The sequence below is a fragment of the Centroberyx affinis genome, unplaced genomic scaffold (genome assembly GCF_046629955.1).
Source record: "Centroberyx affinis isolate AG114_WGS23_722 - 3 ecotype Tasmania unplaced genomic scaffold, CSIRO-AGI_Caff_v1 ptg001230l_1, whole genome shotgun sequence".
Lineage (NCBI taxonomy): Eukaryota > Metazoa > Chordata > Actinopteri > Beryciformes > Berycidae > Centroberyx > Centroberyx affinis.
In genome coordinates, this window is record NW_027279743.1 from 130,513 (window position 1) to 158,079 (window position 27,567).

Genomic DNA, 27,567 nt, shown 5'->3' on the forward strand with positions numbered 1-27,567 from the left:
TCAGATAGTGTCAGGTAAGCTTTCAATCACATATACGTACAGTAAACTGACTTTCAGATGTTTTTCTGCCATTCACTGAATTGTTCTATGTGGTAAACGCCAACCCAACCGGCTCCTAAGGCTGCGTTCACACCCAGCATGTTCTGATCGGTTCATCTGAACTCTGCAACGTTTCCTCCTTCAGTTCAGTCGGTTTGTCCAGGTGAGAACGATGACCTTTGAACTCTGGTGGCACCAAACAACAGCACCGAGAGTCTCAGTCCTCTAACAAGAGAACTGCGGTGCGGTTCGTTAATCCGACCGCCTACAGGAAACCACCCCGAAACCCAAGGGATTATGGGTAGAAGGAGACGGATGCGGGTTCCTCATGCTTGGAAAGCCTAGCAGAACAAAATGAAGTCTGGACTGATGCCGTCTGAATCTCTAACCTGGCAGGATGACAGCTTACCAAAACTGTCCAATAAACGAGCTGCTTGTGAGTCATGTGACTTTTGTTTACAAGCCCTGATTGGCTTGTAACTGGGCAGTGTGAATCTAAACAAACCAAATACAAAAATGCACCAAAGTCAACTTTTCCCCTGTTGTTCAGAGCAGAAAAGCTGCAGGTGTGATCGCACCCTAAGCAGGCTAGAGTCTACCATAAAACCTTCTGCAGTTACAGTGTAAACCAGGTCTGGACGCCCCACATTAAAGTTTCCCTGACTTTGAAGGTGCCTTAACATGCTATAATTCTATTATATTTCATGTGTATAGATATAGTTTGTTGTCAGATGTTACATTCAGTATCAATGTCGTCCTAACTCTAAAGTAGTAAATGCTGTTTAGGCCTATATGTGATCGTTTGTAAAGCTTTTCCTCTAAATTAAGTGGTGCTCAGGCTAGAATCGTGTCTTTCTTTAAAAAAGAAAAAAGGTTTAACGGCCGTTCACATCGCCAGCAACTTCAGAAACCTGTCGACAGAGGAAACCTCGGCCAGTGTCGACCGCGGTTGCAGCCAATCACGTACCAGCGTTGCCACGCGTCAGACCCATCGCCGCAACATGTGGTGTGGCTGCTAGCGGTGTGAACACAGTTTGTGGACAGTGATGGACATTCAAGTCGCTTGCAGTGCAGCAGTGAACAGTACAGTAATTTTTGTGTGTGTTGATCAGAAAGAAAAACCTGATCTGTTTTCTTCTAACCAGAGTCACGTTCAAGTCTCACTGCTTGGGCTGGGTGTTGATGGAAAGTAAAAGAGAGGAAATTATTTTTACATATGATTTAGGCTACGTTCCCACTGCAGGTCCTCGTGCTTAATTCTAAATTGCTGCTCATATCTGATTTTTTTGGACATCTGTAACCCAGATCTGATACCAACATGAACTGACAGCGATGTCAAAAAGCCGTGGGTGAGAAAAGACGTAACCTTCGTTTTTGTTTCGAAACACATTTCTGTTAGAAGTTTTGACTGAACTGAGGCATCAAGTCATGTGTTTGTCTTTCTCTTTCGCTTCTGTGTTTTAAAAAATTATGACGACTGTCTCAAATGATCGAAGGCTTAACTTTTCAAATTCTGATTTGAGCGTTCAAATACAAATCACATGTAGGTCGCATGGCTCTGGATCTGATTCTACAGCACATATCCATGAACTCCTTTCTGCTGTTCACACTGATGAGAAAACATCAGGTCTGAGTCACATGTGGGGGAAAAATCAGATTTGGGAGACTTTGAGCTGCAGTGCAAACGCAGCCTTGTACTTTTCAAAATGAACTCAGACTATACTGGATTCACTTTCCCAGTAAAAATTCCCATAGACTGAAATGTCATAACGTTTAAGAACTTTTTGATACGTTTTGATGAGATTAAAAAAGTCAGTGCAGCACTGATGGGCTTCATTTCCACAACCCAGCCCCACCTGACCATGGCAGGACTCATCATGACTGTAACACTTGATCTATAGTTATGATGCTTTATTACAATGGCAAGTCTAGTTGTTCTGAGCAGACGTGGGTCAAATAATATTTGCAAATACATTTATGGATTGTTTTAACCTCTGTAGGTGCCAGGTGGGCGGGGTTTGGCACACAGGACAGACAATACGCATCAAAGAGTTTCACAATCACAGCAAAGTGATTGGTTTAATATGTAAGTAGTTACACTGCAAAAAAGTGATTTTATCTTGTTTCCAGACCTATCAGCTTATTTCATGATATTTTTAGTCAAATTCTCTCACTGCACTGGCAGATAATCTGCTGGTTTCCGTAAATTTCACTTGATTCATGCCAATATGACTTCTTCTTTCAAGAAATCATCATAAAACAATGAAGAAAATCTAGAAACAAGAAACTTTCTCCAAGACAATTTCACTTTTACAAAGTAAACGTCCTGAAACAAGTTACTTTCTCCTGAAAAAAAGTAAAATTTGTAGAAACCGGTAAAATTATCTGCCAGTGCAGTAAAAAAGAATAAGCTTGATAAGTCTGGAGACAAGATAAAATAACAGGTTTGTCAGTTTTTGCAGTGTAAGGACTGTGATTGCTGGTTAAAGACAAACAAAGGAATATTTGTACCTACTATTTGACCCAGGTCCAGTAGAGCGATATACTAAAACATTAAAAAGGTTTTATATTGAGAAATCTAGTTAGAATACCATTGGCACACTATTTTAGCCACTATTTGCTTTGATGTTGTAATTCATGGTGTCTCCATGTAAAATCCAAGGACTTCAACTGGTCAACTGGTCAACTGACTCAACAGTCGCATCAGTAGCGAGACGCTCAGCGACCGTTATAAATCAAAGACTTCAAAGGTGTTTTATATCCCTGAATTCATGTGCCAGCAAAGCAGCCAAGATTTAGTGTTTCAAATTCTGTGTCAAATTCGGTGTCTTTGTTAAGTGTAAGTGGAAAGTTAGTATGCATAACTTGTGACATACAACCCAAAAGCACAGTGGTATGCAAAATTAAGAAATATACCGTAAAATATTAATGAGTCGATCTGACGACAAAGTTCTGGATAGAACAAATCCTCCAACAACTTACAACATGAGAACAGCAGAAAACGGTGAAACACAACAACCAGCAACCAACCAATGTGAGTCCCTCTCATTTTCTCTCTCACCCTCTCTTTCTCACACACACGCACACACACACACACACACTCAGAAACACACACCCAGCAATCATCAAACAACACGCAGCATACAAAACAATGAGACAGGAGACTTTTGGTTCCATTATCCACCTCCAACCATCCCCCCAAAATGGTGCATTATCATGCAAACCATGCAAAAACAATGAAAATGTATTCATATAAAAAAATAAGTGTTACAAAATGGCATAGCAATTATATGTATCCATTCAATCTCTTTTTCCGTTTCCTGATAATCCTGACCTCTGCAGTGTCTACACTAAAAATCGCATGCGTTACATGCAGTGCGGTTTGCTTTGCAGCGATAAAGCTTTTGGGTGTATATATGTATATTAATGTTTTTTATTTTAGCTAAATTTTTGCGAAGAGTGCGCTGTACAGAGTTTTACTATACAAACTGTCTGGTTTCCCTTTTTTTCTGTGTGTGTCGGGGCAGTCTGATGCCATGGCTCTGTGGGCGCCAGGCTGGTCAGGTGGGCGGCGGTGTAAAGCAACGTAGATTCAGTCCAACACCTCGTCTGCTCAGGCCGATTACACCCAGGTTTCCTCTGAATTGTGTAATTTCAGTCCAGAGGTTTGGGTTCGACCCAAACGGAACCGGGCTTAGAGGCGTGGGTTTGATTAAGGGCTCAAATTCATGTAAAGTCGGGGTGCGTGTGGTCGGGCGGGACGAGGCTCTCAGGGCGGCGTGTTCCACACCGTGTCGGCGAAGCCCTCCCCCGTGGAGGAGAGCGGCATGGGCCCCCCGCTGGGCGTGAAGGGGTCCGTGTCCGTGTCCGTCTCCCCCTCGGCCAGGTAGCTGGGTCTGGGCCTGTCCCTGGTCCGGCCGGCCTCCCCGCTCGCCCCCCCGGCCCCCGCCGACAGCTCCTCCCCCTCCTCGCCCTCCCGCTCCCCGGAGATGCTGAAGCCGCTGGGCGAGCGCTCCAGCTCCTCGTGGTTCACCGACAGCATGGAGAGCGGCGTGTCGCCGCCCCCCCGCCCCCCTGTGGTCCTGCCCGGCCCCACCGACAGGTGCTCCAGGTACTGCCCGTCCCCCGCCTGGTAGTCCTGCAGGGAGCTGATGGGCAACACCGTGGGACGCTCGGTGTAGGTGGGGATGGCGCCCGGCGGGTGGTGTCGGTGGACTTGGTGATCTGGAGGTACGTGGCTCCTCCCTGGAAGCCCCGCCCCCTCTCCTCCTCTTCCTCCTCCTCCTCCTCCTCTGGCCGCAGCACCGCTCGGCTCCTTGTGGTAGCTGTAGTAGGGGTTGAGCTTGCTGACAGGCACCTGGTACGACATGTGCGGGAACGCCTCGGCGTAGTTGAAGAAAACGCGGCGGATCTCGGTGCCCCCCGTCGGGTCGAGGGGCTCCATGGTCATGTGGGCGGCGCCGGCGGAGTCCACCTGCAGGTGCTCGGTGTGCTGGATGTGCATGTCCACCAGGAAGTCCAGCTTCTTCTCCATGTCCTCCACCTGCAGGACAGATGCATCACAACTGGATTATCTAGAGCGGTGTTTGATTTCACTTGCTTGCAGTAGCAGATGGGTGGGGTTTGCTGCATTCACATTGTTTCAGGTTCATTGCATCAGAAAAATATACAAAACTGACTTTCTTGTGATTGTCTAAACTCATTTGCATTGCTCCTGTGTGGCAAACCCCACACACACTGAACTATATAAAACAAACCATGAATGGTATTTGCACACTGTCGCATGAAAACCTTGTATCTCCAAAATGTCAACTTTTGACACTACCCAATGGGATTTAGGTTTACTTCTGCTAAAATATCAGCAAAGTAATAGTACTTCTAAGTAGTAGGATGTTTTAGTACTCTTACCACTTTCTAGTACTATTTGGATACTCCAATGCTGACACTCAACTTATTATAAAGTGACTATAATGTGTAACTAAGAAGTCTACTGAGTCTCAGGTGATACAATAGTGTGAAAAATAGTCTATAGATACTCAGTGTCTGGGTTAGGGTTAATGTTAGGGTCAGGTCAGGTTTAGGGTTACATGGGTTAGGGTTACAGAGATGAAGCAAATGACACTTTGTTGAACATCTACATTTTGTCAGCTGATAGTTGAGCATCAACATCGGACTGTCCAAACAAAATCTCACTCTTGCATCTGGATGAATAAATTATCAAATCTATTAGAATTTACTTTTGGTGTCCTGACATTTCTAATAACCAAACATAACAATAGCTTCATGTTTTCAAGCCTCACCTGTCTCTCCACTCTGACAAATCTACCCATCATGCTTTGGTCTTCAGCATCTGGCATTGAGGCTTTGGCAAGGTAGGACTCATGTCTGGAACACAGGGACACTGAGTGGCGTTGGACTGCATATTTTATCATTATAGAATAAACAAAAAAATCACCTGGACACAGGAAATGCTTTGGAAAGATAGAGTGTTAATTATTATAGAAATTATTTATTAATAATAATAGAATATGTTATGTAATAAATAATAACAACAATAACAACAATGCTAATGCTAATACTAATGCTAATAAAAAGAAGAAGTAGAATTCACAGTAGTGTGAAATATTATTAGTATAATTATTATTATTATGCTAATGCTAATATGAATGCTAATAATAATAAGTAGAAGAATTCACAGTAGTGTGACAATATTATTATTATCATTATTATTATGCTAATGCTAATACTAATGCTAATAATAATAATGATAATAATTCGAAGAATTCACAGGAGTGTGACAATATTATTATTATCATTATTATCTTTATTATTATTTCATTAGCATTATTATTTCAGCCAGTGTTGTATTACAGTAGTACTGCATAGTATTTTATTATGTTGATAGTGTGTTTCTGGGATCAGTGTGACAGTACCTGGGTGACTGATTGGGTGGATAGGCAAAGGGCGTTTTCTGAGTTTTCTTGTTTTTCGGGGTGAGGGGGGGTCCAGGGGCAAGAATCATGTCGATCCTGTAAAGAACGAGACAAACAAGGTATTTACATCTGAGATATCACATGAGATTTGTCAATACTTGAGCAGAAAATTAAGCAGTGATGCGAAAAACATGATCAAATTAAACCATTGTAATTTTACTTATGATTTTTTATTGAAAAGTATTTAGTCTATCTTAGTCTTCATTATTCTGACAACCAAAGGGCATTGACAGTTGAAAAAGGTAATATTATATTTAACCAACTGATTTGGTTATAATAGTCTTCACCACCCTGCTGAGGGCTATGAGCCAAAACACATCAGTTTTCATAGAATAAATCTTTACTTTTTTTCCTCCATGACACGTTTGACGTAATGACGTATATCTAAAGGCCGAAATACAATTTCAAAACAAAAGAAAACCGAGGACGGAGGACGGATAAAGATTCCAGAGGTTTACTTGCCAACCAAGGATGCATTGGATGAAGACTTGGTGAGACTGATGAGAACAAATTGGAACCACGCAACACTTCTAAACAGCCCTACAGTCTATAGTCCAGAGCCGGCTGGATCAGCTGGTATAATGAACAACTGTAACACACAGTCCATCACAAACTGTCAAGATGTTCTTGAGAAGTTTGTTCTCTCAATGACAACTTGGGGAGAACCTTCTCCAAAAGGAAAACAAGAATCAACTTGCCGTTCTTGGATTCGATAATCACCTTCTAACTCAGGTGTGCAAAAGACTTCCTGGTCCTTAGCATGAAGTCATTCCTATGTTCCCAGGGTCCTATGTTCCCCAGATTTATATGGCACATAATGGGAACCTCAAAAAGATGTTCCCCAGCTCTGTATTTGCTTAATATGGTTAGTTAGGGTTAGAGTTAGGGTTAGACATAGGACCCTGGGAACATAGGACCCTGGGAGAGCACATATGTAGAACTGGGGAACATAGGACCCTGGGAACACAGGACCCTGGGAACATAGGACCCTGGGAACGTAGGACCCTGGGAACGTAGGACCCTGGGAACATAGGACCCTGGGAATGTAGGACCCTGGGAGAGCACATATGTAGAACTGGGGAACTTAGGACCCTGGGAACACAGGACCCTGGGAACATAGGACCCTGGGAACGTAGGACCCTGGGAACACAGGACCCTGGGAACACAGGACCCTGGGAACATAGATACGCTCCCCTTAGCGTCCCTGCTTACCTTGTCTGGAGGTATTTGATTCTGCAGAGCATGTCCAGGTGGCCAGCAGAGTACTGCTCGATCACGTCCTTGACATCGTAAGGCCTCAGAGTTTCCTTAAACCGCTTCTTGTTCAGGAGGAATTTCATGATCCTGTGAGACAGAGGATTTAGATTCAAGACTTTGGCCATTAAAGTGAGAGAATTAGGAGTGAAATAATCAGAATCACTACTTCACCAAGTCCAATACATAAACATGAATTTGTCTTGGTGACACTGGTGAAGGGACATATTGACAACTTCAGAGTTCCACAGTCCAGAGACAACTGACACACATGGTACAAAGACAACAGGACCTCATGTAGGGCAGAAAGGGCAGACTATACTTATGACTCTACAAATACATAATCAAACTTCCCATCGCTTTGTGCATTCTGGCTGCATGACATACATTTTGATGAGACTATGAATTTGAGGATTTAAAGGAGATGTTTTTGACAGAAAGGATAAACTTAACAGGTAGTGAAAGGCTGGAAAATTGAACAAAATGAAACACCAATATCAGAAGTCAGTGAACGATCAGAATCACATCATTTGCAAAGTGCAATAAGTATACAGGAACCTGTATGTCAAAAATGTTTAATGCCAAGTAAACAAAGATCAGTCTTTAATGGATAAAGGATTGCACTTGTTCATCCCTATGTACCTGCTGCCCATTCAAGGAAGCACCCTGCTGTTTTATTTCCTTTTCAACCTTTACTTATCCTGGTAAATGTCTGAACTTTGCTCTTTTCCAGCAACACCCTGCTTCACCTTCATACAGTTCCAACACATTCCCGCCTGGGAGCTGACCGGTACAACCAGTCTTTTACCAAGCAGCTCCACTGGAGCAGCTTAGTAAAAGACTGCGGGATAAATTGCCTTGTTCACCTCGACAGAGGTTGCTCAGTGACATGACTGTTTCTCATTTATCCCACACAGGTATTTTTTCCAGTCACAAACCAACTTCACTAAACTTTAGGTCAGGGCTATTCAACTGTGTGCCATGGACAGAGGTGGTAGAAGTACACAAATTCCCTACTCAAGTTAAAGTACCATTTCAAATCCTTTACTCAAGTCAAAGTATAAAAGTACGTGGACTTAAATTTACTTAAAGTATAAAAGTAAAAGTCGTTCTCTAAAAAAGTCATTTCTAATGTTCTAAATTGGTTTTCTGTTGAGCGTTCCTCTGAATCCCAGATGAGAAAGAGTCTGCAGCTCAGATCAGGAACCTGAACCCTAGCAGCTGAATTCACTAACGTTAATTCTCTCTCTTGTTGCTTCTCTCTTCTTCGTGTTGCTTCTCTCTCTCTGTCCCTTTCCTTCCTTTTTGGTGTCGCTTTGTTGAACAAGCAGCCAATCACATCTGGCTCTTGATCAGCTGCTTCCGGGATGGAAGTCGGCTGATACTGAAAATATTTTTTTTTTAATAAAATCAGTTGATGATTTCCTGAGAGTAACAAGTCTGTTTTGAAAATGTAGTGAGTAGAAAGTACAGATTTTTCTTTTGAAATGTAGTGAGTAAAAGTAAAAAGTCTTCAGTGAAAGAAACTTGAGTAAAGTACAGATACTTGAAAATCTTACTTAAGTACAGTAATGAAGTATTTTAACTTTGTTACATCCCACCTCTGGCCATGGAGGGTTTTCATTCCAACCAAAGACTACAGCAGGTGATTTCACTGATTAGTTCCTCCTCTCTGGTTGAAGGTGTGGCAATCAGTGAAATCGCATGGAGCAGTGGGTCCACTTGTAATTTCCACCAGTTTACACCTACACTGGCCTGGGTAGCCGGAGTCAGCACTTTATATTAAAACAGGCTACGCTTGATTTATCTTATCATGCTTTTCTATTCTTGTGCCAACATGTTTTGTGTCTACACCACACATAGCTGCTGAAGTAAGGAATTTTGGTTGTAAAATATGCAAGCAACACCCACCGGGTGCCTTTTGCACTTGATTTTAGCGGCGAACTCCGTCTACACACCCCACTGTGAATACCAAGTGCAGCCAGCTCTTTCCCACCACCTCAGTTTATCCTGTTGTTCAGTGCAACCTTCCTTTTTCCCCCACAAAAATCTGGGCTTGATGACAGCTTGTAAAATGTTAAAGTGGTTGGTTTAGGTGCATCAAAAGTCAGACAACAAGGTGCCAGATGACTAACTTGAGTGTGAAAACCTGTCCAGACTTTATGCATTTAGCTGATGTTACCCAGAGTGACTTGTAATGAGCTGGTGGGGGTTCAGGGTCTTGCTCAAGGACACATGGCTGTTGCAGGGATCAAACCTGAAACCCTTCTGTTACACTAAAGTCCCTCTAACCACCAGGCTGCCCCGCCGCTCGCCAGGCTGCGTCTTTTGTCCCGCTCAACACAGAAACCCACTTTCAGCCCGACTTGAACTCGACACTTCCCATAGTGAGCGGGTGCTGGAGCGGCAACGAGTCCTGTCCTGAAACTAAAACCCTGCAGGCCTGGGCGTCCCATTCACAGATCCATTCACCCCCAAAATAATAGCGTGGAAGGAAGCAACACTTTCACAGGGTTAATCACTCATCTCGTAGGCCCTCATGCTAGATTGAGTTCCTGCATTATGTCAAGGGTGTGGTAATATAGATTTACCGACACGCTGTCAGCATGTGTGGCTTCAGAGTTTCTGTTCCCAGTCTCTGGTTTCCATCGTCTCTCACACAGAAACATGCTTCTGCAGTAACCATCCATTGGTGATAATATCTATGGTAGGGAGTTTACCATTTTTACAGTGTTGCACCAAATCCTGATACTTTTTCAATTTCAAAACAGCAGAATAAATGTCTTCCCAGTCAATTGACGAGTCATCCAAACTAGGTCCATTTTGGTCAATTTTTTGTCGATTTATGATTTATCAGTGTATACCACAGAAGAGAATAATAGTCTCAATCCTGAAAGAATTGGGAAAGTTTAAGAAACAGCTCCCACAAACAGTTTCAGCTATAACCTAGATACAGTGGTCTAATGGTTTATTTTCCAGATAGATTACTGAGAGAAACCACTTTCCAAGTTCCCATAAGGTTCCAGCCAACTGACTAATTTAGTGAGGCTCATCTCAAGTTCATGTGGTACAAACATTTAACTTTTTACTGTTCTGTGCTGTATGTTGAATCAGCTGCGTGTTGGGTGGCAGTAGGCTAAAGGTTAGAGAAGGGTTTGTGACTGAAAGATGGCCAGTTCAATCTGGGATTATACCTTCCTCAGTAACTGCTGTTGAGGCAGAGGGCCCTTGAGCAAGGCGAGCAGAGCGATCGCGAAGAACGAAGTCCGTTAGCAAGTTCAGTTTCTTAAAAAATGCCTAAATCATAAAGTGAAAAAGTGTCACGGTAGAGTTGTTCTTCTCTACTTCAGGTTATGCGAGGGAGTTTGGGTTTTGGGGCGGCTCTCCAGCCACAACCAACATTCCTTGAGGCACCTTGAAACAGGTGATATAGCCTGGATGGATCACATGACAATCACACAAAAGCCCCGTTTACCCCATCCACACTACAACACAAAACCGGCATTTTCAAATTTATCCACTTGGGAGAGCGTTTTTCGGAAAGCTCCGTTTTCAGTGGTTGAAAATGCCGGCTTGGTGTGGATGGAAGGCCAAAATGGAGGAATAAAGATTTTCAAATGTATCTGGATTAGTGTGGACTAGACCTGTATTAATGTGAAGCAGGGCAGGGCTGAAAGACAGCATGCATGCTCAAAGAAGAACCAACATCCACAAAGTGTATGTTTCAAGTTCAGCAGCTCTCTTAATGTGCCTAAAGCCACTGACCTGACGGCCCTGATGACCAGTTTCAGAGTCGGGATCATCTCCTCCAGGAGGATGTCCGGGGGGAAACCCCTGTCCTCTAAGGCTGGATCTGCCAGCGCTCCAGCGTCTGTCAGGAGAAAACACAACAATCTCTCATTACAAACCATCCAAACATGGAGTTGGATCCTACACTCTCGCAAAGGATGTGTCATTTTCAATTGCAACAGCTGTTGATGCAACATACGCTATTCGCATAAATGTGTGATGTCCTCAAACTAGACACACAGATGACACGTCCTTTTTTAACATTTATGAAATGAGGAAACACAAATCAAAAGAGAGATGTCATTTGTTATTACAGCTCGCACTTGACTTGAGGGTGTTTTTTAAGCTTAAGGTGCTGTTGAACTCTGGTAGAGTCTTGGGTTGTGTCTCTTCCTCCATGATAAAACCCCAAAATCAGTGATTCTGTGATCTGTTGCTCCGGTAGAGGAGACTGGAGAATTGTGTTTTTTTCTCTTTCCATTCACTGCCATTGTCTGGAGGAACAGTTTGAAAATCACTTCTTGCACATAAAGGAACAACAACAAAGCAGATTCTGACAATATATAAAAAACTAGTCATGCTGCTGATCTGTTTTTAAGTGAATCTCTTTCTTTATGTTCATTAAACCTTTCAGTAAGTGGAACACCAAAATCAGTCAGAGGAAACTTATGCTGATGACTGAAGAGAATACATTTACCAATAATTGTAAATGGGTGAAAAAAAGTAAAGCCACACAACCCAAGGTACTGCCAAAGTTCAACATCACTTTAAAAGTATTCTCATCTTCGAATGTGACCCCATGTTTTCTTTTTAATAGACATTTGATATGAGGATAACCGCCTCCAAATTAAGCGATACAGGACAACTCAGCCTCAGAGTGAGTCATGGTGTTTTCCGACCCTCCGTACCCTCGGAGCTCTGGCGGAGTGTGTAGGCCTTCATGCGGAAGGCGGTGCGGAAGCGTTCCCGGTTACTGAAGCCGGCGGGTTTGGGCTCCTTGGACGGGCTTTCCTCGATGGAGTCGGGGTTTCCCGCGGTCATCTTCCTGCCCGTCCCGGCCAGCGGCCGCGTGTTGGGGAGGCGAACGCGCTCGAGTAAACTCAGTTTTTGGCTGAAGTGGGAAAGAGAGGAGAGACAGGATGTGAGCTGAACTGCATGTGTAGTAGTGTGATGTTGTTGCGCTATATTATGAGCAGGGCATTGTACATTTTGGAAGAATTGTATGTGGATTGAAGCACAGAATTTTATTTTGAAGGATGCAGGCTAACATGTGTCTGCACATGCTCATCAATCAGCTGTTGAGTATTTCTCTGAAATACAGATGACTGTTTCATCAAGACTACACCTGTGCTGATATGAAGATTTCATAGTACGATTATCTTGGTCAAAATTATCTCAATATATAATATTATCCCGATAATTATTAATAAGATGAAAACCTTAAATATGTAATATGTAAACAAAAAAATGTATGTAAAATGTTTGACTTTTTTCTTAAGAAACAAAAGTATAAAATGCTGGTTTAGGTCATAAAAACTCTACAGGTGTTTTTGAACATAACAAAAATCCATCCAACAGCATCTACAATAAAGTATTTTTAGAGGGCTTCCAACAAGTCGCTGCTTATCACGGTGGTCACAGTAATAAAGATTGGGGCGGTGTGATAATCGTTATTGCTTTTTATTGCGATATATAGTAATACTGGGTATTGTCCCATCCCTAATCAATACTCTTGTGTGTGTACAGCTGTAGATCTTAGCGATAATGTCAATGGGCGTAAACGCTGTGGATTTGCCATGTGCTTACAGTCAGGAGTCCCAAGTCAGTCTCAAGTCTTGAGACACAAGTCTCAAGTCAAGTCTCAAGTCTAAATGTAGAAGAGCAAGTCAAGTCAGAACAAATCAAGAGTCCAGTATCAATTCAATATCTTAAAGAAAACTAAATATCTAGGACTTTTCAATGCAATATGGTTTTAATAGGATAAAAACTTGGTAAGAGCATCATGAGTTTGATTTCTATAATCAGTTTCAACTTCAATACATTCAATCATTCCATACAAATTCAGAAAGCAGCATTTAAATTCAGTCGTCTGCTGGAACAAATCTCATCACTTTCAATCTAAGTCATTTACACAAACACAAGATCTCAAGTCAAGACTTTAGAAACCTTTTCAAGTCATCAGAGTACAAGTCAGAGTCGAGTCCCAAGTCAGCAGAACCCAAGTCAAGTCAAGTCTCAGGTCTTCTCTTCATGCATCAAGTCAAGTCTCAAGCAAATGAAACTATGACGAGTCGAGTCCAAGTCACGTGACTCGAGTCTCCACCTCTGCTGCTTAATTCTGCTTGAAGCATTTTGTTTGCCTGTATGGCTTTACGTGCATTAAGTTCAAGGCAAACCTACAGTTTTCTTAGTTAGTTTCGTGTTTGTCTTACTCCACAAAATAATAAAGGACTGTCCCTCTTCTCGGCCCTGTCCCTCTAACAGAGGAGTTAAAGTCTTCACAGTCTGCTGCCTCACAGTAACGATGCCACCGCCCCGGGCGTAAGGAAGCCTCAAAGCGCTGCGAGGAGATCGGTCTCCTTTATTGTCCGACGCGGCCGACAATATTTGGCAGCACAAAGAGAGAGAGCGCTCCCTGAGTAAAATAAGACTCCTGTGTGCCTTGGAGGAGGGAGAGAGGCGGGGTAACCGGAGCCGAACGAGGCCCCTGAAACGTGGGGCGTTCTCGGCGACTTTGCTCCCACAGCGGACAGACAATATGCTCCTCTATGTGGCCTCGGGGCAGAATAGGGCCGGCAGATTACGGCGCTGAGAGGCCGGAGAATAGGAAGCTTTAAGGGAAGAGAGAATCTCTTTCTGACCGCTCCTCCGGCCGAATAAAGACGAGAAAATTAGACGCGATTATCCTGCGGCTCTCGGTTTAAACGGGGCGACACACAACAGAGAGGGGAAAAAAAACAAAAAACGCTCCTTAACTCCCACAGCTCTGCCTTTCCAAGACACACACACACACACACACACACATTTGGCTTTGCTATACTTGTGAGGACCTGCCTTTGCCAACATTCATTCCTCAACCTCTCACCCTAAACTTAATCCTCACCGCTACATGCCTTACCTTAACCCTTACCCCCCACCAAAACATGATCCTAATTCTAACCTTAACCCTAATCCCAAATCCTAATCCTAAAGTAACCTAACTTTAATCCCCACCCAAACCTAATCCCTAATATTTTAACTCTAAACCCAAAATCCTAATCCTAAACTAACCCTGACCTCACTTCACGAAAAATGTCCTCACTTCTGCAGGTCTAGAACTCTTAACTGGTTCTCACAAGGATAGCAAAACAAAAACACACACACACACACACACACACACACACACACACACACACACCCACACACACACACACACGCACAATCGACTCTCAGTTATGATGTAATTTTCTCTCTCCATTGTGCCGAACAGACAACACTGGAAAAATAAAACTGGAGATAAAGGGTCCAATATCGCACGGTGCAGTGTTGTGGAAATCAAAGCTGATTGGCTGTTGGTTTTGGGAAATACCCCCCATACACAAACACACACACACACACACACACACACACACACACACACACACACCCCTACATACTGTAGGTTGTTATCGCTCTCTGGTTGGACATCAGAGTGCTGAAAGCCTGGCGGTCGTCCACCTGCTGCTCTGAGCCAACCAGATAATGTCAGCCCACTAATTTCCCACCATGTGATCGTATGAGTGCACCAGGACCAGCTCTCTCTCTCTCTCTCTACCTCTCTCTCTTTCTCTCTACCTCCCTCTCTTTCTCTCTCTCTCTCTCTCTCTACCTCTCTCTATCCTTCCTCTCTATATCTTTCTTGTTTTCTCTCTCTCTCTCTTTTTTCTCCCACCCTCTCTCTCTCTGTCTACCTCTCTTCCTCTCTCTCTCTCTTTCTACCTCCCTCTCTCTCTCCCTCCCTCCCTCCCTCCCTCCCTCCCTCTCTCTCTATCCTTCCTCTCTATATCTTTCTTGTTTTCTCTCTTTTTTCTCCCACCCTCTCTCTGTCTACCTCTCTTTCTCGCTCTCTCTCTGTCTACCTCTCTCTCCCTCCCTCTCTTTCTCTCTACCTCCCTCTCTCTACCTCTCTCTCCCTCCCTCTCTCTCTCTACCTCTCTCTCCCTCTCTTTCTCTCTCTCTCCCTACCTCTCTCTATCCTTCCTCTATATATCTTTCTTGTTTTCTCTCACTGCTTTTTCCTCATTTCTCTTTTTTCTCCCACCCCTCTCTCTCTCTGTCTACCCCCCTCTCTCTCTCTCTCTCTTTCTCTCTCTCTACCTCTCTCTCCCTCCCTCTCTTTCTCTCTACCTCTCTCTCTCTCTATCCTTCCTCTCTATATCTTTGTTTTCTCTCGCTGCTTTTTCCTCATTTCTCTTCTTTCTCCCACCCTCTCTCTCTCTCTCTCTCTCTCTCTGTCTACCTCTCTCTCTCTGTCTACCTCTCTTTCTATCTTTCTTTTTATCTCTCTCTCTGTCTTTTTCTAATTTCTGTTTTTTTCTCCCACCCTCTCTCTTTCCCTTTCTTTTTCGCTCTGTTTCTCTCTCTCTCTCTCTCTCTACCTCTCCGTCTCTCTTTCTTGTTTTCTCTCACTCTATGCCTTTCTCTCATCTCTCTTTTTTCTTCCACCCTCTCTGCCTTTCTTTCTCTCTCTCTCTCTCTCTCTCTCTCTCTCTGCTTTCCCATCTGTCTCTCTCCATCTCTCCCTCCCTCTGTCACTCTCTTTCTATGCTATCTCACTCACCCTCTCTCTCTCTTTTTCCTTCTCAATTCAATTCAATTCAATTCAATTCAATTCGCTTTATTGGCATGAAAGTTCTCTCTCCCCCTCTGTTTCTCTCCCTCTCTCTCTCCTTCCTTTTCTTTGTCATTCTCTCTCTATCTTGTCTCTTTCTGTTGCTATTTTCGCTCACTATCTCTCCTCCTCTCTTTCGCTCCATCTTCTCTTTTTCTCCTCTTTGTCACTCTCTCTTTCTCTCTCTGTCCCTCTCTTGTGCTCTCTCTCTCTCCTCTTTTTATCTTCTCTCTCCCTCTCTTTCACATTTTCTCTCTCCTTCCCTCTCTCTCCTCCTTTTCTCTCTGTCTGTCCTTCCCATTCCCTTTCTTCTCCTTCCTCCCTCTCTACGTCACTCAAAATGCTTTATTGGCACGAATGACAGTGTCAGTGTATATACATAAAAAAATACATAAAAATATATATATAAAAGATACACAAAAGAATGTTATATGAACAACAACAATATAATTTTGAGTAAAATAATTACATATTCATGTGTTTATGCAGAATTAATAAAATACAAAAGAACACAAACAATATGTGAATACCTTATTAAATTAAAATTGTGAAACTTAGGAATCCATAACAGTTCTAGCTTGATTTGGAATTTATTGTTATTTCTCTGTCTCTCTCTCTCTCTCTCTCTCTTCCTTGCCCTCTGTCACTCTCTCCCTCACTCCCCCTTCACTGGTCTCTCTCTCTCTCTCTCTCTCCCTCTCTCTCTCTCTCTCTCTGCCCCCTTTTTTCTCCCTGGTTCTCTCTCTTCCTCTCCTTCCCTCTGTATTTCTTAATTCAATTTGATTCAGTTGAACATGCTTTATTGGCATGGCAGTTTAGAAAACAAACAATATTGCCAAAGCATGCAAGTGAAATTAATCAGGTCTCTCTCTCTCTCTCTCTCTCTCTCTCTCTCTCTGTCTCTCTCTCTCTCTCTCTCTCCCCCCTTGTTGTTGCTGCCCAGTAGCATTTAGCAGCAGTAACTCTATCCTGCGTGTTGAACATGGCTTAGTGAAGGCCAGGAGGCGTCGGAGCAGAGCTGCACTGTGGCCCAGCAGCCGGCAGGGAGGAGGAGGAGGAGGAGGAAGAGGAGGGGGAGGAGAGAGAGAGAACTGACGGCTTTATGTCGATCGCCCACAACTGAACTAGACCGAGAACGCTTCCAGATAGCCGCAATGGTCATTTCCAAAGTCCTGATTTATATTTACCTTTCCATTTTAGGTCATGGATGGTTGCATGCAGGGAGTGACCTCAGTGTGTTTAGGTGACGATCTTATCCAAAACACTTTGTGTAGGTAATTTGTACAGGTAATTTTATGCAAATTATGCAAATTTTATGCAAAATGTATCAAATTTAACAAAAAACTGAGTGGGAAAAGTTTTTAAGCTCACTCGCTTGTGGCAGTTTTCAACGCTAAAGAAATTATGTGATAAATAGTGCTATGAGTATTCAGTTTGGTGAAGCCTATTTATCCAGCTGATGGAACCAACTGATGGAAACACTCTCAATTTGCTTTTTTTTTTTTTTGCAGCAGCATTTCAAAAGTTTGCGTAAAATTAGCTTGACAGTTGGATGGAAACATACAGCAGCTATTGAGCACGACAGCTGAAAGCTTGAATTCCTAAACCAACACTACAATAAGCAGAACATAGTAAGGAGTTCAAGGGTCAAAGCCACCATGAAGAAATTGTTTTAATAAAGATAGATTTTGAAGTTCAGGCGCTTAACTGCAAAGCCTGCTGGAAAATTTTCATTCCTAAATTAGATCTCCACCCGGTGAAAACCTACTCTTACAAAAAGATTGATAACTCAAAATTAAAACAAACTATGATTCATTCTGATGGATAATAGGAAACTTAAATTTGTGGTTGACAAAATGATCACACTTTTACAGACTGGATCCTCTATATTTTAAGATATTCACTTATTCACAGATTACACTTCACTTTCACTCTCTGACAAAAATAAAATGCCTTGTCTGTATCTGCTCAGCCTCTCCCACAAAGTAACAGTAGAAGAAGACAGTGAATTGATTAAGGCGATGGACCAATGACATCGTCCCAGCAGCCCATGAAGATGAGATGAATCGCTATCACAAATCAATCACCCTCTACCCTCTGTCAGATTTTAATGACACGTTTTGATGTAGAGACGCGTTAATATCCCTCGGCACGGTGGAAAAAAAGAAAATCACCAAACCAAAAAGACCCCATCTTGGGTCCTAATTATCCGATCTAAACTGTCATTCATAATTGAAACATAACTAATGGACTCACTAATAGGTTTCTAAAAAAAATCTCTCAACCTAAATGTCATGAAAGTGGCTGATTTGAAAGGCAGCGCCATTAAAGAGCGAGACATGTGGGAGTTTTATATCACGAAACGCATATTTACCACGGCCATTAGCCAGTGCTTCGCCGAGAGATTGATTTGAGTTGTGAATTAATATAGGAAGCTATTTAAAAGCGGACGGGGGATATTCTAGGAAACCTTCATTAGTCTTTTGAGCTTGTAGAGCTAATTAAAACGCCATCAGAAAATCCTTTACTCTGGGCAGAACTCTGTGTGATTTATCTCTGCTGCAGATCAAAGAACAGTGACCTACCTTGCCATACCCTCCAAATGATCCTTCCTTTGGATGCAGAGAGATGAAGTACAAAATTAACAAGCTTACAGAGCACAGCTGTGAACATCCTGCAATAATCCCTAAAAGTAAAAAGACAAATCCCGTAACTCCATCAGGCCACACTTCACATCATTACTGTTATCCATTTGAAGAAGTGAAGAGTTCCATTCCAAAACGCTGCATGTCCTTTTCTTTAAATTAGCTGTTCAATATCTAAAAAAAAAAAAAAAAATCCACTTGGTAAAAGCAGATTTTTAAGGACTTAGATTACTGTTGTGTTGTACATCATTTTGTCCATTTAGAGAAGGACACTTTTCTTTCAGTTGGTGGATCTTATTTTGGAATGAAACTCTTCTGGTGAAATATGGTGATTATTTCATTTCAGTTTTGGCCCATTCCAACCAATAAAAGAACTGCATTAACAACACAGATTTACAGTGTAAACAGTCTAAACAAAACAGAGTCCAGTTTCCCAAAAGCCTCTCGACAGTAAGATGAACTTAGTGACACTGGGTAAGATGTTCTTTGTACCAAGATGCTTTTGGGAAACCAGGCCCTGCAGGTATGAACGTTTGACATCTGTTATACCTCAGAGATAAAATGCTGTTTTGGTTCGCAGCATCCAGCTTTCCATGGAAACCACTGACTTCGGTTCACGTTAATGATAAGCATGCAAACTAAAGAAAATGAATAAAAAGTTGGGGAAAAAGCATGATTGGCACCAACATAAATTCATAACAGAACAAAAGAACAAACACAAAACATCAGAATTCATGTTCAAATAACTTAAATGTATAAATGCAGTGCATGGAGGACTATGAAACAGCACATGTATGGAATGCCATAGTAGAAGGGTTTTGTTGAGTTCACTTGCCTGAAACAGGGAAGAGAGATGACAGTTTCATAGAATCTCCACGTGGCAATAAGGTCTTCCCTGATTGGATTGGTGGCATAGTATCGCCAGGCAGACTGTACAAAAATACATAAAAAGAACATTAGTGAAATAGTGCCAATGCAGCAAATAATGTCACTTGCAATTTAACGGGTACTTCGACATTGTGAATTTTAGTTAGATATTTTTCTTTTCTTCACCAGACAGCTGTTTCTTTGGGAGAGAAAAAAATCTACATTTGTATTTAACATTGTAAGCATTCCTCTTTGAGAAAAATAGGAAGAGCTAGCAAGCTTCCACCTGTCTGCGCCCCTCGGTTTCAATACGGAAAGATAACAATGTCCTTTCAGGGACACATGAGGAAAAATGTAGTTTGTTTCAGTGATTTGATTTGATTTCAGCACCCTGAAAGCCCCCTGCTGCTGTGATATCAGTCTCATATTCACATCATCATGACTGGAGTCCCGCAGGGCGCTGTCCTAGAGCCCCTGATGTTCTGACATTTCCATTAATGCAGGATGCTACAGCTGCCTGCCATCATCATGTCTGCTCTCAGGTTTTCAGTTTTGATCAATAATTCTGATTAATGTTATAGTGCTCAGACTGTAAATTACCTCTTAAAAGCAAAGAGACGCTGAACTTCCCTTTACACAAGATGATAAAACCATAGTCAAACCATATTCTTTGTTAATGCTCTAAACATTAATCCCACCACACTAGAACTTTACAATCATAAATAACTCACAAATATAACAATCAAATGCCAGCAAAATAATTTCATTAAAGCTGTAGCAGTAGGAATGTGATTGAATTATTCTTGCTGAAGTTTTATCCTCATCTGGCATCCTGGGGCAAAAAAAAGTGTGTAAAGTCTTTCAACATTAACATCAACTTTAACATTGTTTTTACTCAGAATTTCATTCCTAGAATTCCTGAAATCATTAGCCACAATCTGAATTTGATATGCAACTGCCACACAGGTGTGAGAAGCTTTTGATGTCACTGTGACAGCTCAGGTGTTGCTGTTGTTCTCAGGTGTTGTTCAGGTGTTGCTGTTGTTCTCAGGTGTTGCTGTTGTTCTCAGGTGTTGTTGTTGTTCTCAGGTGTTGTTCAGGTGTTGCTGTTGTTCTCAGGTGTTGCTGTTGTTCTCAGGTGTTGCTGTTGTTCTCAGGTGTTGTTGTTGTTCTCAGGTGTTGTTCAGGTGTTGCTGTTGTTCTCAGGTGTTGCTGTTGTTCTCAGGTGTTTTTGTTGTTCTCAGGTGTTCGGGTGTAGCTGCTGTCTCACCTGGATGAGCCCGGCGGCTGGATGTCTGCGCTTCTCAAAGTGCTTCTGTCTGTGCTGCTCCTGCACCTTCAGAGCCAAGCCTGAACCCAGGATCCCCTGCAGACACAAACACATCAGACCGCACTGTTTCCACTGAATTACATACTGTGCATACCACATGGAATTTATTAATAGAGGACTTCCAGCTGATGCAATGTGCCTTCTGGCAGCCATGATGGAGGTCCTCTGTTCCTGGCTAACAAGGGGTGAGAACAGTTGTTTTTTGGCTTTGATAGCTAGCTAACAATCCAGAGTGACAACTTTGCAAAGCAAATAATGTTAACATGCAACTGCTCATCACCACTACATTAGATGCTTGCCAAATCAGACGTGTTAACAACAAGAGATAACAAGTGATAGTTAGCTGACCAGATACTATGGTTAGCTAGCTAAACACACAGTAGAGCAGATGTCAGTGGCAAAACCCATGACCTTCCTAAATAATCTGCAAATACATGTTTTGTTCTCATAGAATAGAACGGTTTTGTTCTAAACTGGTACATCTATTTTTGACTTTATAAAGAATTGCTCCCTTAAGTTCACTGATCTATTCAATCTGAGCTGGGAATGCATCATCTAAAATATAATTATGACTGTATAATAGGTCTTAAGACCATTTAGACATTTAGTGGACATCTTATTTCAAATAAATTCCTTGATGTGGGGATTCATCCCTATAAGTTAAGTGTAAACATTCTAGAGATGTTTTCAGCAACATTAAGTCCCAATACAAGTTACAATCACACCTTCTTGGTAAAATTACCAAAAATGTCCACAGTTAAACATCAGCAACAGAGTCTGTTAAAATTATCTAAATTCAGTATTGCAGTGAGGATGAAGCAGCAGCAGGAGAGGATACTCACTGCAGGCAAAGCGAAGAAGGACACTCCGATCAGAGCAAAAGTGCCGGCTAACAGTCTCCCAGCCCAGGTCTTTGGGGTTTTGTCCCCGTAACCGATGGTGGTCAGGGTGATCTGCAAACAGGACACATGAAGGTTACCAGATACATGAGTAGAAAACTGGCAGTTTACTTGCAAAGAAGTTCACTTAGAGTTTGTCTTAAAAGCAGGTGAATTCTGTCTGTAGTGATACTCTGATTCATGGCAGTTCATTCATATATGGAACCACACAAAACCACATAAATCTATTTATTTTATTTACTGTAAAACTTCCATTACTGAGCTGGGCTTTGTTTCAATGAACACACAGTGTTAAAGACAGGCTACTATTAGAGACAGACGTCCCCCAGTCTAGACTAAAGATGATTGCAGCATGATAGTTATGGCTAAAAGTGGTGGAAATCCCAGATCTGGATCACCACCAAAATCGAATTGATCAAATCGAAACTGATCCTTTGGTCAAGAGTAGTGCTGCAACGATTAATCGATTAATCGGTTTGAGTAATTTTTTAAATGTGAATATTTTCTGGTTTCTTTCCTCCTCTATGACAGTAAACTGAATATCTTTGGGTTGTGGACAAAACAAGACATTTGAGGACGTCATCTTGGGCTTTGGGAAACACTGATCCACATTTTTCACCATTTTCTGACATTTTATAGACCAAACAACTAATCGATTAATCGAGAAAATAATCGACAGATTAATCGACAATGAAAATAATCGTTATGCAGCCCTAGTCAAGAGCGACCTGTCCACCAAATTTCATCCAAATGTGTTTGTAACTTACAAAAGGACAATCCAGGCACTCCAAATATAAAAATATAACCACGAGGGAAAAAAATATTTAAAACGCCTTTATTGTAGTGGCTAAATCATTAAAAAAGCCAACATGTTTCGACCACTGTAGGTCTTCTCCAGGGCTTTAAACACAGACAACACGGGTGTGGCCTCACCTATATAATAGCAACAGCCAATGGGAGGCAGTCACATGACCCGGATAATAACATGACAAGTGAAATAAATTGAAAATAATGAAAAAAATATAAATAAAACAAAATAACATGAGATGAGATTACACAGAAATATAACATGTACATCATAAACGTGAAATAGATACCCATATATAAGTTTTTCATAGGCTGTGTTTGTAACTTTTTGAGATATCTTGGTAAGAAACAGACAGGCAGAGGGGTGAAAACATAACCTCCTTCCAACTTTGCAGGCGGAGGGAATGATTGTATGAGGATTATCTTAGTCTCCACAGGCTTCCTCAGTGCTACGCTGCCTTCAGGAGACTGGGACCATTCCAATTTTAAGCACCACAACAAAGGGGAAGAGGAAATTCTAGAAAAAACTTGCAGCACTTGGAATAAAGAACAAAGATTTATCAGTAAAAATCAATACGTTTCGTGACATCAGGGTGTGTCAAGGGTGAAATGCTTTGGTTTTACGACTAAATCTTTGTTCTCAGCACTGCAAAAGTTGCTGGAATTTCTTCTTCTTCTTCTTCTTCTTCTTCTTTGTTTCTTGTCCGCTCCCTGCACCTTGCCACTGGCTGAAGTCTCCAGCAGCCTGCGGTGTTACGTACCAGCCCCCACCACAGTGCGTCGGCGTAGGTGTCGAAGTCCTGGGCCTTGGGCTGGGCGGTGGGGTTGTCGGGGTTCATCATCTCCATGGAGACGTCGTCCTTCTCCACCAGGTAGACCAGGAAGGAGGCCAGGATCAGGGACAGGAAGCCGATGTACCAGGCTGTGATCAGCTCCTGCACGCACACACACGCACACACACACACACACACACATTTAAAATGTTTTATTTGCCTCCATCTAAATTAATTGCATCACCAGTAGGGCTGCACAATTAATCTAAAAAAAATTACAATTGCAATATGAACTACTTCAATTTCCAAATCGCATGAGGCTGCAATTATTTTATCAGTGTGTTGGCTGCTCAGATTGGACTTCAAAACATGGTTTTCTGGTGCTGAGCCCAATTTCTGGCCTAGAAATTAATTGCACATTGTAAAAAAAAACTTTAATTGTAGCAAACCTTAAGCAACAACATCTCAGTTTTTCATTAAAAAAGTTTCTTGTTTGCTGAAAAATCTAAAATACTGAAATAACTCTCTGTATACTGTATTGCAATTTATATCGCAATTGCAATATTCAGCAAAATAATCACAATGTAATTATTTGTCAATATTGTGCAGCCCTAATTACCATTGGCCACGAGATAGCACACACGTTCACAAACAGACAATTTTACATACACACATGCACACACACACACACACACACACACACACACACACACATAAACACGCATAAACACACACTTCCAGTAGAGATTAGCAAGATCAATAGCGCTCTGATAGGAATCAATGCATCCTCTCTCGAGTGACTTTTAAACGGAAGACACCTGCTTCCCTTTAATGGCTGTAATACTGTGTTATAGTAGCAACTGGGCAGCCTGGTGGCAACTGAGACCGTCCCGTAACTGTAAGGTCACAGGTTTGATCCCCGCAGCAGCAACATGCCTGTCAACGTGCCTTTGAGCAAGACACTGAACCCCTTGACCTCTGACCCTCCGGGGAAATTTGTATGTGTGACAAAACTGCTGAGCCCTCTAAATCCCTAAAAAATTTAAAATCCAAAAAATTACAACTATCCTCTCGCCGGAAATGAGGGAACTCATATGTTTCTTAATCAGAATCGCTTTCATACGCCAAGTACAATGTGTGCTCAAGGAATTTGACCTGGTTAATTGGTGCTGACACATTACAAAACAGCTACAGGATTGACTAGGTGCAGCACAAACTGGAACAGGACCTCCCATACAGTGCAGACAAGCAGTACAGTATGATAGTAGACTAAACACAGTATAAAGTACAAACAAAGCTGAAGAATTGTTCCAGTCTGGCAGCCTTGGTGCAGTTAACTGACTGGATCTATTCTAAAGGTTCACTGGTTACAGTTGGTTTAGAATTGGTTTTAAAGATGATAAGATGATAAATGTAAAATGAGAAGATTTTAATGTAACATTCAGCCAGAATCTGACATGGAACTGCAACAGAGAAGAGCGTCCCATCCGCTGAATTGAGACGTTGTAGATTCGTCCTCGTTTGTCCAAATTAAATTTTGGTGTCGGGTACGGTCAGTGGAAGTGACGAATCAAAACTTCAGCAGGAAAAATACAAACTTTCAAAAACCGTCAGAGTGACATATGAGCTTTTAAAAAACTTCTGAGCAAAATACAAACTTTCAAAAAACTTCTGAGCGAAATACAAACTTTCAAAAAACTTCTGAGCGAAATACAAACTTTCAAAAAACTTCTGAGCGAAATACAAACTTTCTCACAAACAGCAGTGAGTGAGCGATCCATCCAAAGACAGCTGGACTCACCAGTAGTAGTAGTAGTAGTAGTAGTAGTAGTAGTAGTATTAAAGTGTGTTAATCCATCCCTACCTTACTGTGTGCGTAGATGGCGGAGCCCAGCAGTTTCCAGGTTCCTCCTCTCCGGTCCATGCGCAGCATCCGCAGGATCTGCAGGAAGCGCAGGCTGCGCAGGGACGTGGCCAGCACGTTGCCCTGGTTACGCACCGCCACCACCGGCACCGAGGCAATCAGCACAAAGATGTCTGAGATACAGAAGAGAAAATACAAAACATTCATCTTATCTTTAATGAGTCTGACCCCAGAAGTTATCAGGCACTTTATGAGCTGATGAACAAGTCTGGAAGAGTTATGGAATTAGAGCTAACGAGGGCCGACTGCACATGAAGAGACTGTTAAAGCACCACTAATGAGATTTGGCTGTAAGACGTCATGTGCAATTTGGTGGACGCTTTTATCCAAAGTGCCTTACTGTACCATAACTGAGTGCCTACTTAAAGGGGCAATGAGTAAGATGTTTCCTGTCCCAGAGCACAAAATGAACATAATATATCTGCGGGGGTTGACGGGGTTATCAATCATTACCAATGACTCAACGATTACTTGGCTTTCAAAACAGAATCAGAACTAAAACTCCCTGCCCACCGGAATTTCAAGGCACTCCCAATCCCCCCCAACCACTCACATTTTCACCTGCTCAGTGATGGAAGATGGTGTTAGAGCGACAGAAGATTTCAGCTATGAAAGATAAAAAGCCTCATTCTCAAGCCAAAAAAGCAAATGTCAAAGAAGTGTTATCATCCCAGGATTTAGCATGATGTATCAGCTCTTCACTACACGTTTCTGCTGGAGTTAGCTTACTCCTCTCTATTGTGAAAATGTTTATTTTATTTGTCATTTTTGTCATTTTGCCATTCATTTTTGTTATTGTATCGATTTTATCAATGTTGTTGCAATTCCTACTGTTCGCCAACAGAGGGCGATAAAAGTCACATATTACTTAGTGCCCCTTTAACACTGGTAGCCCCAGAGTTGTGTGGAAGAAATTGTGCCTTGTACTACAGTATACACAGTATTCAATGTCAGTACAAGTGGTCCTGCCTTATGTGTTTAATGTACATTTCTCTGTAAATCTGAATCCCTTACTCCATTACTCCCTTACTCAGTTTACACATTATATAACAAACCATTTGCTGTTTAGTGGATGAGCCACTGAGCTGTGAAGGGTAGGTTTACTTACTGTTCATATTATTTACATTCTTCCTCCTCCTTACCTAAAATGCACAGGGGTTTGCGAGCGAATTTCAGTCTCCCCCTCCATCCTTTGTAGCGACAGCAGCAGCCCGCCGCCCAGATCCTCAGTGCAAACTCCGCTCCGAAGATGAAGATGGTGAAGGTTTCCTGGGCGCATCGAACAACGTGTCAGTGTTAACATTCGGTGACACTCAGCAGTGAGAAAATTAATCCGTTGAAAGTGACTGAGAGAATAAAGTGAAGTTAAGTGAATTTGATATACAAAACAAACTTGATCAATTAAACGTATTTTAAAGCATTATTCTAGTCTTAAAACGCTTCACAAGGCAACAGAAAGACAAAGGATTCAACTGAAAAGAGACAATTCACAATAACAAACAAATCCCAGTCAGCTCACCAGTATAACCAGCCAGTGTGCAGAAACCTTTTCGTGCTCCTTGAATGTCGTCAGTATGGCCAGTATCAAACATCCCAGCACAATTAAAAACCTGCAGACACAGAAAATAAAGACAGTTTAGTACACAGTGTGACCAGCAGCTTAGGCCAGTAGCTGAGGATTGCTGGCAAGAAAATTGAGCCGACTCTTTAAAAGTCTGCACTAGTTTTCATTGAGTTTTAGTTTAGTTACTTGCACCATGATGAAACACAGAAAGTTTGTGCAGGTGAGATTAAAAAAGGACTTCATAAACACAACAGACATATTGCCTTTATTTCCCTTCCCATATTCCACCTTGATGCAGTGTCTGAAACTCGCCACTAGATAGAGCTAAGCCTCTACTGTGAGTAGAAATGACAAGTCAAGGTTTCTTCCAAGGCACTGCTGCAGTACAGTAATCATTTAATACTCTCTTCTGGGGATATCTCTTTTTGAAATAACACAGTTTGCTTTTGCATGAAACAAAATGCATTTGTGTTCTCCAAAAACAGAGAAAAAACATTATTCTCCAACAGTGAACAGCACTGGACCATGGCGGATAACACAGCTAAATAAATCAACCATTTATTAATGTCACTTCATATCTAGTGTTGTGTAGAACAGATTTCTGAGAAAACTAAAGAAAACAATCAGCTCCATTTGTAAAGCAAGAAGGTACCATGGAGCAAAATTATCAAGTGATATAGTGCCTATATTTAGCCACAAAACTAAAGAAATCAAACATTTATCAGTGTTACTTCATATTCATATATAAATCAATATCATTTTCCTTAAACACTTGCTTTGGCTCCTTGAAAAGCAAAGAAAACATCATAAAAAGTCTCCCATAAAAGGAGAGTG

At 41.9% G+C, this 27,567-nt stretch overlaps 1 protein-coding gene across 1 annotated transcript; it reads right to left on the bottom strand.

Moving 5' to 3' along the window:
• Window positions 1-3,808: 3,808 nt before the first annotated feature.
• kcnq3 (potassium voltage-gated channel, KQT-like subfamily, member 3) lies at window positions 3,809-27,260 on the bottom strand. The gene is made up of 15 exons (XM_071524758.1): window positions 27,253-27,260; window positions 26,689-26,779; window positions 26,312-26,438; window positions 25,110-25,282; window positions 23,234-23,407; window positions 21,609-21,719; window positions 20,707-20,802; window positions 19,401-19,499; window positions 18,510-18,532; window positions 11,984-12,186; window positions 11,052-11,157; window positions 7,245-7,376; window positions 5,973-6,068; window positions 5,340-5,424; window positions 3,809-4,582 (listed from the first exon to the last, which is right to left on the bottom strand). The coding sequence occupies exons 1-15, from the start codon at window positions 27,258-27,260 to the stop codon at window positions 3,809-3,811; spliced, it is 2,298 nt and encodes a 765-aa protein (XP_071380859.1).
• Between the last annotated feature and the right edge of the window lie 307 nt (window positions 27,261-27,567).

Coding starts and splice junctions, on each gene's coding strand:
- kcnq3 (XM_071524758.1), bottom strand. Junction 25,283..26,311: donor CAAACCCCTGTGCATTTTAG/GTAAGGAGGAGG, acceptor TCTGTATCTCAG/ACATCTTTGTGCTGATTGCC. Junction 18,533..19,400: donor CTCTTCCCTGTTTCAGGCAA/GTGAACTCAACA, acceptor ATCCAAAGGAAG/GATCATTTGGAGGGTATGGC.